The 16,248-nt window shown below is 42.5% G+C and overlaps 1 protein-coding gene across 2 annotated transcripts in view; it reads left to right on the top strand.

Annotated features, from left to right (window-relative positions):
* Positions 1 to 16,248, top strand: part of LOC116979668 (solute carrier family 12 member 9-like) — a 105,204-nt gene that overhangs the window by 59,956 nt on the left and 29,000 nt on the right. For both annotated transcript variants that reach the window (XM_033031341.1, XM_033031340.1), the window contains exon 9: positions 5,539 to 5,663. In XM_033031341.1, the coding sequence (XP_032887232.1) occupies positions 5,539 to 5,663 (125 nt within the window). The remainder of the gene's footprint in view (positions 1 to 5,538; positions 5,664 to 16,248) is intronic.

The raw sequence follows: 16,248 nt of genomic DNA, 5'->3' as shown, positions 1-16,248 counted from the left end.
ACTTGCAGTGCTTTTACTTCAACTCAAAACGCCACCAGACATTTGCAGTGCTTTTACTTCAACCCAAAACGCCGCCAGTCATTTGCAGTGCTATTACTTCAACCCAAACCCCCACTTTCATTTTCAAACCAAATTAAGGGCACTCAAGGTCAGTAAAACCACACTCACTGTTTAGTAGACATGTGTTCAGTGTTATTCACAGCTCAGACTGAGAGACGTGACCCTCTCACTTCCCCCTTCTTGCAGAGACTGACTGAGGCACAACACTTCCGGGTTTTATAGTCCCTCCCCCTCCCACCAGCAGGGGCAACAGAGAGAATGTCAAAATGTTTTAAACATTAATAACTTTTATATTTAATCGACGGGAAAAATTCTCTTGTCCTGCGCAACGGAGGGGGTCTCTGTGTAAGCCGGCCAAAAATCACAGACGTAAGTGGCAGCGTTTTTTTCTAAAATCATGAAACAGAAAAACAGGAAGTGGTCAAGATCTTACTTTTAGTAATATATAGATAGATATCTTCAAGAAAGAACTGCAGATGCTGGTAAAATCGAAGGTAGACACAAAATGCTGGAAAAACTCAGCGGGTGAGGCAGCATCTATGGAGGGAAGGAATTGGCGATGTTTCGGGGCGCAACCTGAAGAAGGGTCTTGACCCGAAACGTCGCTAATTCCTCTCTCCATAGATGCTGCCGCACCCGCTGAGTTTCTCCAGCATTTTGTGTCTACCTATATCTTCTCTATATTTAATGCGCTGATAAGAGACTTTTGTGTAGCAAGGACAGAGACATTTATTTTGAAATGATTCAGGTTTACTCCAGTCAAGTAAAGAAAGAAGCTTCATGTAAAATGGGGTAGACACTGAGTTCTTCACAGGTTGCTATGGAGTGTATGAAAATCACAGCATGCCAGAGGATATTACCCAAGTGCATTTATGAAAAGCATTAAAAGGTAGAAGAGGAATGTGATGCAGGCAAAGATTTCTGTAATGTGGGATCATAATATTGAACAAATTATCCCTTATTAAAATCTTTGCCTCCATGAAAGAACATAATCTTTGTTTTCCTAACATTTTTATGGTTCTCTTTATAATTTTTATGTCATCTGATTAAAGAACAGACTAGCATATGTTAGGATAATAAATGTCAAGTATTTTGCTCAGTTTTATTTTGGTTAGAATTCCTGTGCTTCATTTAAATCCATATTGGTGTTTAGGGCTGCTATGTACAAAATGTTTATGGTTGTCCACGGGAAACCCATTTCAAATGCTTGTCAGCTTGCATGTTGTAAATACAGCCTCTGGTTGATCTGGATTTCAAAATGTTAGCCTGTTGTTAATTTCTAGAGGCAGAGAATACCATGTTAGAATGTAATTATTCACTTCCACACATCCGGATTAGCAACATTACAGCTTCTGCCATTAGGATGTTATATTTAGAGAGCATGATCTTACTGTAATTTTTCAAAGTCTGGAGATGTAAATGCTTTGCAGCAATATAAATGTGTCGCAGGTTTTAAAATCAAGAGACTTAGTTTTGCTTTGCATTTAAGCATATATTGTGCACTTTGAAGATTAAAATGAACTAAAAATTCCTCTTGTTTAAATGATGGAACAAAAAGCACTATAAGAAATTGCTCTTTGCAGCAGTGAATTGCCAATCATTTTCAGAACCTAATAAGTTGTTCTAAGCCACCAGAGATTTGAAAGCCTCGTGTCACTCATTTGGCCCTTACTCTGCGAGGAAATGAAATGAATGATAAATGTAGAACTGACGTGCAGAGTAAATGACATGGTCCAGTCAAGTAAAGATAACCATTCTCAATGTTACCGTCGGGTCTTGTGTAATTTCATTATGTTGCACTAATGATGAATGTGTCTGGTAATATTAATTTGTCTCTATTTTGACATCTCCAGGCATTCGTCCCAATTTAACACCTGCTTCACCAAGACATTTTTTGCCTCTCCACAGTGCAGTGGTTCAGATCACCACATTTACGTAGGAATTCTTTGACTGCCTGAATAAGTAGAGTCTGAGCCAATAGCCGGTATTGAAGCTTGCTATATCATTATTTTTCTCTGAACATTTTGCAAACTGAATTTGTAATTTAGAACCATTTACAAGAATCATCAGTGCACTGCATTTCTTTGATGGATTATATAACTTTCCCGTTAGGATGGTGGCATTCATTGGGGTAGAGTTACCCTACTCCAAAGCGTTGATCAGGTGAACACATAGTGGTTCTTGATTTCCCTACTCTGGGCAAGAGACAAAAACATAGGTTTTGGGTGGTGGGGGAGGGGGGTGCAAGATTTGGAAAGAACCTGAGGGGAAGCTTTTGGCACATGGGGTGATGGGTGTATAGATTGAGCTACTGGAGGAGGTACTTGAGGCAGGTACTGTGATTTGCATTTTAAATGCTGATTTACATTTCATCTAACTTGTCAATTAAAAGATCAGACAAAAATTGAGAGTTGGAGACACTTGCAGAAAAGCCAGAAGGGTTGGAGAACCGCTAAAGTCCAGACACATTGTCCAACTTGTTTTTGTTCAAATGTCAAATTAGTCTGAAGAAGGGTCCCAACCTGAAACATCCCCTATCCAGGTTCTCCACAGATGCTGCCTGACCCTGCTGAGTTACACCAGCACTTTGTGTGTTCTGTTCAGATGTCAACATTGCTTCAACTAAAGTGTTCACTTATATCTGAACTCTGATTCACTTCATGAGGAATTTGCTTCTCTGTATATGTTCAAACCTGTGCTGCTGCATCTGTTGGAAAGTAGGAAAAGTCTTCACGATTAGTCAACATCTAGAACGGGCTTGCAACTATATTTACCACCTGTGGACTCATGGAAAATAAATGCAATTTTAAACCTACAATTGTCAATCCAGAAGAAATTCCAATTTATTAGTTGCTGAAAATTGACACAGTTGCTGGCCTAAAACTGAAACGGTGGGAGATTTGATCTATAACTTTTTTTAAACGGCATGGAAGATCCAATTTTGAGCGTTTTAAAAATGATAAACTTAACATTCCATGTTTAAGAAAGAACTGCAGATGCTGGAAAAATCGAAGGTAGACAAAAATGCTGGAGAGACAGCGGGTGAGGCAGCATCTATGGCGAAAAGGAATAGGCGACATTTCGGGTCAACAACCTCTTCAGACAGGTCTCGACCCGAAACGCCGCCTATTCCTTCGCTCCATAGATGCTGCCTCACCCGACTTAACATTCCATGGTGCATTTCTTGTAGCAGGATTTGAAAAGCTGGAATAGCTCGAGATATAACCAAACGCCCTGCCCTGATTGAATTTTTGGATGATTACATTGTTAATTGCATTCTCAGAGTTGTCTACCAGAGGTGACCCTCATGCAAGCATTGAAAATGGATGCAAAATGCTATTAATATTCATAGCTCTAGTCCAGTTGATTAATTGAAGCCCCTGGAAAGGGTCACAAGTTGTTATTCCTGTCATGAATTCTAATAGCACCCTGCCCAGTGGCATGGAGTGCCACCAGCCATGAAATGTCTCAATCAATTAGATCCCAAGACAGTTGGAGAATGCAACATTCAAATCAGTGGTGGAAATACTTGTGCAAATGTTATTTTGTTTTTTGTTCTGCGCTTTGACTACAGTTTAAAATCATGTTAAAGTGGTGTCCCCCCCAAACCATGCCCCTTTTAACCTCATTCAACATGCACCACTGTCACCGGCTTTTCTACACCATCTGAAGGTTGTCGACACCAAAGATCATAGAGCTATAGTTCCTTCAGTTCCTCTCCTCTGATTCCCAGTTAATTCTCACGATAAAATCCACGGTGGTCTTTGTCTTCACCAACAACTGTATCACGTCAAAGTTCTCAACATTCTTTGCACTTGGCATAATGTAACTAATCCTGTGTAATCATTTTTAAAGAATTGGTGCCATAGTCACTATTTCTGTATAAAACAAATCAAGACCAGTATAAAACATCACCTAATTTCATTCATTTTGTAAAAGTAACAGCAATCAGAAGATTGCTGGGGGAAAAATCAACCATTATTATTGGTTTATTATTGTCACATGGACTGAGATACAGTGAAAAGCGTTGTTTTGCATGATATGCAAATAGATCATATCATACTGTACATAAATGCAATCAAGCCCAACTTAAGTACAATAGGTAGAGCAAAGGGGTAGAGTGCAGAATATAGTTCTCAGCATTGTAGGGCATCAGTTCCAGAGACAAAGTCCAATGTCCGCAATGGGGTAGAGGTGAATTGGACAGTACCCTAGCTTGTGGAATGACTGATAACAAAGGGGACAAAGTTGTTCCTGAATCTGGTTGATCTAATTGGTCCATGTTATTGGAATCTGTGCTAAAATAAATAAACATAATTTTAAGGCACAAATTCTCTGGTCCATTTCTAATCCAAATAAGAAGGGATCTTGGAGGTACTAATTCAAGAGATTGTCAATATTGGGATTACCAAAAGCAAGTATCATTCGGCTGACCACACTAAAGCTCACCAGGGAATTCAGACTTGATGTAGTGGGAATGAAGACAGTCAATCAGTGTGGAAAACACCCCTTTTTCAGTTCCATGATTAAGTCCTGTGCTGAAGGAAACTGAGGAGGTTGTTCTCATTGACTTCAGAAAAAAATTGAATCTAATCATTAGAGACTCATGAGAGAAGAATGCATTTTCCACCTCAGTTAACTTTCTAACTCTAGAATCATAATTTTCATACTACCACTGGGGGCAATTTTCAGAGGTGGGGTATTATTGGAAGTGAACTGGCTATAAATTTGTATGCTGGGACTCTTCAAATTAAAGCTACAAAGGCCAAGAGATAATCCTATGAGCTGTAATTAAATAATCAGTTGCTTGCAATAGTCGGTGAGTTGTCAAAGAGATAAACATTTAAGATGTTTACAAATGGAATTAAAAACTAGGTTAAAAAGATTGGAAGATAGACACAAAAAGCTGGTATAACTCAGCGGGACAGGCAGCATTTTAGAAGATTAGAAGGTGGGTGGGTGGGATGTGAAACTACTGCTGCAAACGGGTACTTAAAGGGTAACGATTGTTGCTCACAAAGGGAAATGTAACGTGTCATCAAGGTCATGTTTTGTGCAGGGATTGGCAGTGAGTTGGTGAGCAATGTTAGCATGGTTGCATCTCATGCAGTACTGCATGTGTCTGCATTGATACTCATTGGATTTTTTCTTTGTTGATAAACGTGGTTTGAACATCACCATAATATAAAATCTAATTTGTGGCCAGTGATGTATTTGTATAATGTACAATGACTCGCAGCAGTACTCCATCATTCGCCTTAATACCCAATGCCCTTTGGCACACAGTGTGTTATTAAGATTACAACTGAGAAAAGAATTCTTGACCTTTTTAAAATGTCTCCTTGTATAAGCCAGAGGCAAATCGTCTGTGCCATTTCATGGAAACACTTTCACAATTATTGTCATCGGATAATTATTTGGATGCACAATTTTGTGAATACTCACGTTGGTATTAAAATATATCTGTTGCTTTCACAGCTGGTGTTGTTTACGGGCAAACTGAATACAATTGCTGGAATCGTGACCATCTTCTTTCTGCTGGTCTATGCCGCCGTGGATCTCGCCTGCCTAGCTCTCGAATGGGCCTCCGCACCAAATTTCAGGTAGGGAATTGGGCACTGATCAATAAATAATACTTAGTGCGTCCTGAGGTTTTTATATTTCTCAACTAAAAATAATTTATGGGAAATAAGGTTCTGAGAATCAGATTTAATATGCAAAAGTGAAAGAAAGAAAAGCAAAATTCAAAATATGCTGGAAGCCTGAAAGCTAAAAAGAGTGTGATGCAAGTATTCTGCTGATTTCCAAGGATCTAGAGAGAGAGATTTAGACCAGAACTGTCCGCCTTTATTCTCAGAGGTAGGAAATTCCACAGTCGGAGGCAAGTTTGAGTGAAGTGTAACTCTGAATCCAGCTGTGTACTGCATGCTCAAACAAGATCACACTTTAAACAAATGTTTGTTTCAGATATAGTATTCATTTTGGACAGGCGTGTATAATTCTGCAGTTTTCGATCTGATCATAGATTGTGTAATTTAGAACATTTCTGTGGTTAAATAAAGCTGGTAATCAAAATGATGCAAACTTTATTTTTCAAATTTAAGATTCCTGGATAGCTGTGAAGCATTCTCTCTCTCCACTAACAAACCTACATGGCTCTATTTGCTGATCACTAACTGACTGTATTCATGCTGCTAACCTTCTTGGGTGAAGGAGCAGTGATGTTACGGACCAATGAAGAGCCACTGTTCAAGCCCAAAGGGCAGGAAGCCATAGTATTATTTTATAGGGACACAATGTGCTGGGTTATTTTAAGTGTCACTATGTTCAGTAGCAGCTCTAGTTGAATTTCTGGTCAAGGTTAACTCCCCAGATGCTATTGGTGTGGGCCTGTGCCACAGTAATGCCGTTGAGAAAGGGCGTGTGGTCAGAGGTTTTAGCTGGAAAGGGACATGGCCTGACCCTTGTGTGGCCTTTGTTTCAACTTGCCACGTACCAGCCAATGGTGTACAGGTGTTGAGAATCGAAACAAACTGCAGATGCAGGGAATCCGATATAAAAACAAAGTGCTTGGGGAAAAGTCAGTTGATCAGGCGGTGTGTGTAGAATCAAAAAGTGCCAATGTTCTGGATATGCCACCTTTCTTCAGGATGTTCCGACCTGATGGGTTTTCCAGCATTTAGTGTTTTTGTCTCTTGGGTGTGGTTGTTTGTGGCAAGGACTGCTTCATGCTCTGAACAGTTGCAAATGGAATTGAATGTTGTGCAATCTGTGGTCAAGATTCAACATTAAGGAATGTCAGCGATGAGGCCGTTGTGTATCGGACCCTGCCTTGAAGGACTCTTACATTTGTGACCATGTGCTGTGACTTCCCAACATCCTCAACCAACTTCCTTTCAATACGATTAGCCAGTGGAGAATTATGAGCTGGATTTGCATCGGTTTCACTCCTATTTCCTGAGGCCACAACTGCTGCCTTGGTGATAAAGTAGTTGGTCTTTCCTCTGCACATTTACGCAGTTCACCTCGTTGGTCATTGTTAGGACTGGGGTTGCCGTTCACTGCCAGGTGTTTCAGCTGAAGCCCAACATTGAGTGGAGGGTTTTGGTGAACATACCCATTTGATAACATTGTTAATGCCCCTCCGAATGTCTGGATAAGAACTGACGATGCAGTGAATAACACTGTTGGATTTGTCCATCTGTGTGGGCTTCATATAGCTGGCAATTTCTCTGCAGCATGGGGACAGTCTGGTGTTGTAATGTGGGGACAGTCTGGTGTTGTAATGTGGGGACAGTCTGGTGTTGTAATGTGGGGACAGTCTGGTGTTGTAATGTGGGGACAGTCTGGTGTTGTAATGTGGGGACAGTCTGGTGTTATAATGTGGGGACAGTCTGGTGTTATAATGTGGGGACAGTCTGGTGTTGTAATGTGGGGACAGTCTGGTGTTGTAATGTGGGGACAATCTGGTGTAATGTAGCGACAATCTGGTGTAATGTAGCGACAATCTGGTGTTGGGATGTGGGGAAGGTCCTGATTTTGAAATTGAAAAGCTTTGTTTTCCATAGATAGACACAAAAAGCCGGAGGAACTCAGTGGGTCAGGCAGCATTTCTGGAGAGAAGGATTTTAAAATTTTATTTATTCATTTATTTATTTATTTAAAAAATTTATTCGATTATTAAAAAATAATATTACACTACAATAAAACAAGCCAGAACCCACCACCATAATACAATACAAACATGTATCCATAATAAACTACTATACAACTATGATACAATCCTTATTGAGGATACATTCAACACCCTGCGGAGCCCAGCGGTCCCGGAACTCCCTCAGGGTGCGGAGAGAAGGATTGGCAGGGCTCTCACTTAACATTTTTTCCCTGTTGCCAGCAGGACAACCCTGGCAGCTTTTTAGGTTGCCAAATTACAGTTTATGTGGTCATTTAAGACAGCTTGCATGACGCGTGCGATAATGTGCTCGGACGAAGTGCGTAGTTACCAGTCGGAATTATGCTCAATGAAGCAATCACATCTTATTTCTGCTTCAAATAAAGTCACAAACTAAACATATTCACCAATCAAGGCATGATATATACCACAATGACATGCAGCAGAATTAGAAACATAGAAAATAGGTGCAGGAGGAGGTCATTCGGCCCTTCGAGCCAGCACCGCCATTCATTGTGATCATGGCGGATCGTCACCTATCAATACCCCGTGCCTGCCTTCTCCCCATATCCCTTGACTCCACTAGCCCCTAGAGCTCTATCTAATTCACTCTTAAATCCATCCAGTGACTTGGCCTCCACTGCCCATTGTGGCAGGGAATTCCATAAATTCACAACTCTCTGGGTGTAAAAGTTTTTTCTCACCTCAGTCTTAAATGACCTCCCCTTTATTCTAAGACTGGCCCCTGGTTCTGTAATTATAATACAGTATCTCAACTCCTTTTACACGTTGCAATGAATGCAATTCCTATTATTTCTTTCCACTTCCAAACGAAAATGTGGTTGGATTAGTCAGCGTATGATCAACCTGTGTCAATAAATCCTGGACCATGGTAACATATATGCTTAGCCATGCACACTACAGATTGATGCAAGCATCAATTGAGATTGATGTGAGGGACCGACAATTATCATGACATGACATGGGTTTTTTCCTCTTGAATCTTCAATCATCATTCTCTGTTGTACCCAGTCACAGCAAGGTAAGTTGATAAAGAATTGAATCGATCTGTTTGACACCTTTGAAGGTAGACACAGTAACAACATCAAGAGGGGAAAAATAGATATATAATAATAATAATATATCCCTTCTGCTCTAGGATTTTGTAATTTAAAAGAAAGCAAGAGAATGGAAGTGTACTTTGATTTTCTTTTCCTTGTAACATACTTGTTACTGTATTATTATTACCTGACCAGACCGATACCATACTTTTGAATGTACATAGTACCTCTTTTACTCTGTGCCCACTAAGAAGATGAGTCATGGAAGTAGGCTACTATATTGAATCAATCATGGAACTTGGCAAGTGAGATTGCCCGGAAGGGCAATAAAAATGGCTGAAGTGGTTATTTATTTATTTATTTTTTGCGGGGGATATCAACTTGAAATGAACAGAAACATTATATTTGTGAGAACGTGTAACTTTTCTGCTTGATATTTAAACCATCTCCTGAAAAGCAAAGTAAAGACAGAGCTGTTCAAATACATGTAAAAGTCACTTTAATTGTCATCTGAGTCGCTCTCGAGTAGAGCATCCTCATCAGACTTCTCACTGTCAGGGCAAGGTCCCGAGGCACATGCTGCAGCTGGGTCTTCTCCCGTGTCAGGACTCCTTGCCCTCATCCCTCCTGTATGCCACAAGTTGATGGCTGGCTGGAGATCAAGGTCCTTGATGTTACTGGCTTGCAGCATGGTGAGGAGCTGGTCTATCATCTGGTCGACCTGGAGGGAACTTCTGATGGTGGGCTTCAGCCGGCTGAAGCCTCGCTCAGCCTCAGCTGAACTTGCCTGTTTGGTAAGGATGAGGTGAAGGAGAGTGCAGATGTTGGGCAGCTCTTCTGGTGTGGGACTTCAGGAACACCATGCTGTATCACAACAGCCCTTTCAGCAACATGGCTGTTACTTGGCACTGCATTGGAGCATTAGGGGGAGCTTCAATGCCCAAATTTCAGGGTGTGTTTCTGATGAAAAAGTGGGGGAGGAATGGTAAGTGAGAGACAGAGACACAGACAGAGAGAGACAGAGATAGACAGAGATGGAGACAGAGACAGATAGAAAGACAGGGACAGATACAGGTACATGGATAGGACAGGTTTGGAGGAATATGGACCAAACACGGGCAGGTGGCTTTGCAGTTTCTCTCCCCCTCCCGTGGGATGAGGGATTTAAGGGCCCGTCCGACTTGGGCGACATTTTCGGCAACAGCCTGAAAAGAGGTTGTCGCGTAATAGTCGGATCGTGACGCATGTGGTGACGCGCGGTGTCTCCCTGTCGCCCCAGGATTTTGGAATGTTCAAAATCCAGGGGTGACATTTGGGTATCTCATCATGTTGTACGCCTTGTCACACACGGACGTATGCTGTCCTGCGGGGTTGGGGTTAGGGACCACAGACGGACTGTAAAATATTCTTCCTTCAATGCATGGATTTTAAACATATTTTAACATTTATACAATAAAATCAATTGTGCAAATGAAAAGATGTTTGAATCGTTCAGTTTTATTTTGTATTGGTCCGCTTCCAGATCCAAATCACCGTCTCTCACTTTTCACAGGGATGGATTCAGTGAGTGTAGACTGAACTCCCCTCTCCCCTCTACCCCCTCCCACCCTCATCCCTCCTTCTCCACTCCCCCCCACCCTTTTCCATTCCCGTCTCTCCCCTTCTTCCCTTCCCCCCTCTACCTCCTCCCCGCTCTACTCTTCTCCCCCTTCTACAAACCCCCCCTCCCCTCACATCCCCCTCTCCCTCCCTTCTCCCATTTTCCAACCCCCTCCCACTTTCCCCGATGCCCCCATTTGTGGACCCAGCCTGTGACAGCTAGATCCCACTAATAGTGCTGCACAAAGTCTACTCCACATCATCTTTTTTAGTAACATTGACTATTGGATAAATGCAGACATTGGGAACAACACCCCCCACCTCCAACCCCACCCCCTCGCCTTGCTTCAAAATGGGTGGTGGGTATTTAGACTCAGTGCCCGGAGTAGGTGGGTGGCACTGGTACATTGACAACATTGCCTGTATCCAGTTGAAAAGCAGCTGTCTCTAGAGTTTGGAGAGACCATTGGAAGAGAGATCTGCCTCTGGGACAACTCGTGACCAAAAGCTTAGTTCCCATGCAGAATATTGGGGGTCCGAGTCCAACCCCTGGGGCCCCTGTGTCACATTTAGTTTGGAGATACAGTGCCTTTCAGCCCACCAAGTCCGCACCGACCAGCTATCCCTCGCACACTATCCCACACACGCTCGGGACAATTTATAAATACCAAGCCTATCAACCGAGAGTTAGGGTTAGGGTTACCTCCCGCACTCCAGAGGTTTGTATAAATTGTCCCTAGCGTGTGTGGGATAGTGTGCGGTGGATCACTGGTCTCAGGCTGGGTCCACAAATGGGGCGCTTCGGGGAAAGTGGGAGAGGGTTGGAGAAGGGAGGGAGAGGGGAAGATGGGGGATGTGAGAGGAGTGGAGAAGGGGAAGAAGTGGAGCAGGATGAAGGGAGGAAGAGGGGGGAAGGGAAGAAAGGGCTCAAGTGTTCGACACCGCTGCAAATTGTTCTGTTGCTGTTGTTCCCTTAAAGGGCCTGTCCCATTTTGCGATTTTTTTTTTTTTGGCGGCTGTGGAGCGTCAGTGACTGACGCCTGTAAAACCGTCACTGACGATCCGCAGTCACCGAAAAAAATCACAAGCCCTTTAAGGGAACGACAGCAACAGAACAATTTGCAGCGGTGTCGAGCGGCAATCCGCTGCCCGAGTCACTGATTCACAAACAAGCAGCAACTCCACAGGGCAAGGCAGGAAGCAAGGATAGTTATTAATGACTATGATATAATTCAGATCACGGAGACATGGCTCCAGGGTGACCAAGGCTGGGAGCTGAACATCCAGGGATATTCAATATTCAGGAGGGATAGACAGAAAGGAAAAGGAGGTGGGGTAGAGTTGCCGGTTAGAGAGGAGATTAACGCAATAGAAAGGAAGGACATTAGCTTGGAGGATGTGGAATCGATATGGGTAGAGCTGCGAAACACTAAGGGGCAAAAAACGCTAGTGGGAGTTGTGTACAGGCCACCTAACAGTAGTAGTGGAGTTGGGGATGGCATCAAACAGGAAATTAGAAATGCGTGCAACAAAGGTAAAACAGTTATAATGGGTGACTTCAATCTGCATATAGATTGGGTGAATCAAATTGGCAGGGGTGCTGAGGAAGAGGATTTCTTGGAATGAATGCGGGATAGTTTTCTGAACCAACATGTAGAGGAACCAACGAGAGAGCAGGCTATTCTAGACTGGGTACACAAAATTGCTGGGGAAACTCAGCGGGTGCAGCAGCATCTATGTAGACTGGGTATTGAGTAATGAGGAAGGGTTAGTTAGCAGTCTTGTTGTGCTTGGCCCCTTGGGCAAGAGTGACCATAATATGGTTGAGTTCTTCATTAGGATGGAGAGTGACATTGTTAATTCAGAAACAAGGGTTCTGAACTTAAAGAAAGGTAACTTTGAGGGTATGAGATGTGAATTGGCCAAGATAGACTGGCAATTGATTCTTAAAGGGTTGACGGTGGATATGCAATGGAAGGCATTTAAAGGCTGCATGGATGAACTACGACAATTGTTCGTCCCAGTTTGGCAAAATAATAAATCAGGGAAGATAGTGCAACAAGGGTAATCAGGGATAGTATCAAAACAAAAGATGAAGCATGCAAATTAGCCAGAAAAAGCAGCCTACCAGAGGACTGGGAGAAATTCAGAGTCCAGCAGAGGAGGACAAAGGACTTAATTAGGAAAGGGAAAATAGATTATGAAAGAAAACTGGCAGGGAACATAAAAATTGACTGCAAAAGTTTTTATAGATATGTGAAGAGAAAAAGATTAGTTAAAACAAATGTAGGTGCCTTGCAGTCAGAAACAGGTGAATTGATCATGGGGAGCAAGGACATGGCAGACTAATTGAATAACTACTTTGGTTCTGTCTTCACTAAGGAAGACATAAATAATCTGCCGAAACAGCAGGGGACCGGGTGTCAAATGAGATGGAGGAACTGAGAGAAATCCAGGTTAGTCGGGAAGTGGTGTTAGGTAAATTGAATGGATTAAAGGCCGATAAATCCCCAGGGCCAGATAGGCTGCATCCCAGAATACTTAAGGAAGTAGCCCCAGAAATAGTGGATGCATTAGTGATAATTTTTCAAAACTCTTTAGATTCTGGAGTAGTTCCTGAGGATTGGAGGGTAGCTAATGTAACCCCACTTTTTAAAAAGGGAGGGAGAGAGAAAACGGGGAATTACAGACCAGTTAGTCTAACGTCGGTAGTGGGGAAACTGCTAGAATCAGTTATTAAAGATGGGATAGCAGCACATTTGGAAAGTGGTGAAATCATTGGACAAAGTCAGCATGGATTTATGAAAGGTAAATCATGTCTGACGAATCTTATAGAATTTTTCGAGGATGTAACTAGTAGAGTGGATAAGGGAGAACCAGTGGATGTGTTATATCTGGGCTTTCAGAAGGCTTTCGACAAGGTCCCACATAAGAGATTAGTATGCAAACTTAAAGCACACGGTATTGGGGGTTCAGTATTGATGTGGATGGAGAACTGGCTGGCAGACAGGAAGCAAAGAGTAGGAGTAAATGGGTCCTTTTCACAATGGCAGGCAGTGACTAGTGGGGTACCGCAAGGCTCAGTGCTGGGACCCCAGCTATTTACAATATATATTAATGATTTGGACAAGGGAATTGAATGCAACATCTCCAAGTTTGCGAATGACACGAAGCTGGGGGGCAGTTGCAGTATAATGTGGATAAATGTGAGGTTATCCACTTTGGTGGCAAGAACAGGAAAGTAGACTATTGTCTGAATGGTGGCCGATTAGGAAAAGGGGAGATGCAACGAGACCTGGGTGTTATGGTACACCAGTCATTGAAAGTAGGCATGCAGGTGCAGCAGGCAGTGAAGAAAGCGAATGGTATGTTAGCATTCATAGCAAAAGGATTTAGTATAGGAGCAGGGAGGTTCTACTGCAGTTGTACAGGGCCTTGGTGAGACCACACCTGGAGTATTGCGTACTGTTTTGGTCTCCTAATCTGAGGAAAGACATTCTTGCCATAGAGGGAGTACAGAGAAGATTCACCAGACTGATTCCTGGGATGTCAGGACTTTCATATGAAGAAAGACTGGATAGACTCGGCTTGTACTCGCTAGAATTTAGAAGATTGAGGGGGGATCTTATAGAAACTTACAAAATTCTTAGGGGGTTGGACAGGCTAGATGCAGGAAGATTGCTCCCAATGTTGTGGATGACCAGAACAAGGGGTCACAGTTTAAGGATAAGGGGGAAGTCTTTTAGGACCGAGATGAGAAAAACATTTTTCACACAGTGGAATCTGTGGAATTCTCTGCCACAGAAGGTAGTTGAGGCCAGTTCATTGGCTATATTTAAGAGGGAGTTAGATGTGGCCCTTGTGGCTAAAAGGATCAGGGGGTATGGAGAGAAGGCAGGTACAGGATACTGAGTTGGATGATCAGCCATGATCATATTGAATGGCGTTGCAGGCTCGAAAGGCCGAATCGCCTACTCCTGCACCTATTTTCTATTTCTGTGTCTATGATAAGGCAGGAGCTCTCTGAGAAACGCCGGCACAGTTTGCATCAGGTCGTCACTGTCCACATCAGTCAAGCTTTTCTTCACTTGCCAAGCCGGGCAAAATGACATGGCTTTTAGGTTGCCCGGCAGGGCTTTAGGTGGGCATTGGCTTCCGGGCAACCGTTAATTTCGAGCCCTGAATGGGTGATGTTTCGGGTCAAGACCCTTCTTCAGACTTGTTTTCCATGCTATCCAATCAGATCGGATAATATGATACATAAATACAAGCAAATCAAACTCAAGTACAATAGGTAGGGCAAAGGGGAAGATACAGAGTGCAGAATATAGTTCTCAGCATTGTCGCGCAATAGTTCCAGAGACAAAGTCCAATGTCCGCAATGGGATAGAGGTGAATTTTCAAAGTACCCTAGCTTATGGAAGGGTGGTTTGGAGAAGAAGTATTTTGCTTAATCCATTTTCGGCATGTTGCTGTCATACATATTCAGACTTCACTGCTTTTCGATTTATAAGATTTGTTGTAGTTTTAACCGTGTTCGATCAGACGCTGACCCTGAGACAACCTTGGGTTGTTGAGGGTTTATACAACAGCTGTTTTATCTCTCTCCTCCGCTGCTTCCTGCCGTTCATTTCCAAAACTCCTGTTTCTGCTCTTGACTTGCAAATTCTTCTCAGCTTTGAAGCCTGGAAATGTGAAATAGCATCACTTTTAATATATGAAACAGCATCCATTCCAGCTACACGTTGTTTTTGAAAAATCTATATTTTTGCTTTGATCCATTTTTTACTTGAATTTAAAATAAGAGGTTTGGCTGGTTATCTTTCTTCTCTCCTTCTCGCCTTCATGAGACCACATCTGGAGTATTGTGTGCAGTTTTAGTTTCCAATTTTGAGGAAGGACATTCTTGCTATTGAGGGAGTGCAGGGTAGGTTCACAAGGTTAATTCAGGGATGGCGGGACTGTCATATGTTAATAAAATGGAGCGGCTGGGCTTGTACACTCTGGAATTTAGAAGGACGAGAGGGGATCTTATTGAAAGATTTAAGATTATTAAGGGTTTGGACACGCTAGAGGCAGGAAACATGTTCCCGATGTTGGGGGAGTCCAGAACCAGGGACCACAGTTTAAGAATGAGGGGTAGGCTATTTAGAACAGAGATGAGGAAAAAAGTTTTCACCCAGAGAGTTGTGAGTCTGTGGAATTCTCTGCTTCAGAAGACGGTGGAGGCCGGTTCTCTGGATGCTTTCAAGAGAGAGTTAGATAGTGCTCTTAAAGATAGCGGAGTCAGGGAATATGAGGAGAAGGCAGGAAAGGGGTAACTGATTGGGGATAATCAGCAATGATCACATTGAATGGCGGTGCTGGCTCAAAGGGCCGAATGGCCTACTCCTGCACCTATTATCTATTGTCTATTTTCTATTGTCTATTCCTTCCCTCCAGAGATGCTTCCTGTCCAGCTAAGTTGCCCCAGCATTTTGTGACTATCCCCTATCTTTCTAACCAACTCTATTCCACAAATTTAATGCACCTGTTCTTGAATTGCCTCAAATTATTGTATTTTTCCTTATTTTGTTCACTGTTTAAAAATTCTTTCAACATTAATGTTTGTTTTCCAAATCCAAATTTCATTTATTTCATGGATTTCTTGTGCACCTTTAGTTATGAGCATAGTGTTGGTGTTGCCTGCACTCTGGACCTGGTGCTTACTTGGATTTGCATTCGTAGCCTGTGAGGTTGGACACAAGGGCCAAATAGAACCCTGGGGTGAAGTGCGTTTGGAAACGGGAGATTATTTGAATGTCATAATTTAATATTAATGTGCAATAATATTGTATTTTTGAAGCATTTATT

The sequence above is a fragment of the Amblyraja radiata genome, chromosome 13 (assembly GCF_010909765.2).
Source record: "Amblyraja radiata isolate CabotCenter1 chromosome 13, sAmbRad1.1.pri, whole genome shotgun sequence".
NCBI classification, from domain to species: domain Eukaryota; kingdom Metazoa; phylum Chordata; class Chondrichthyes; order Rajiformes; family Rajidae; genus Amblyraja; species Amblyraja radiata.
Note: the sequence above shows the minus strand (reverse complement) of the source record. Positions and strands in the feature narration are given on the sequence as shown.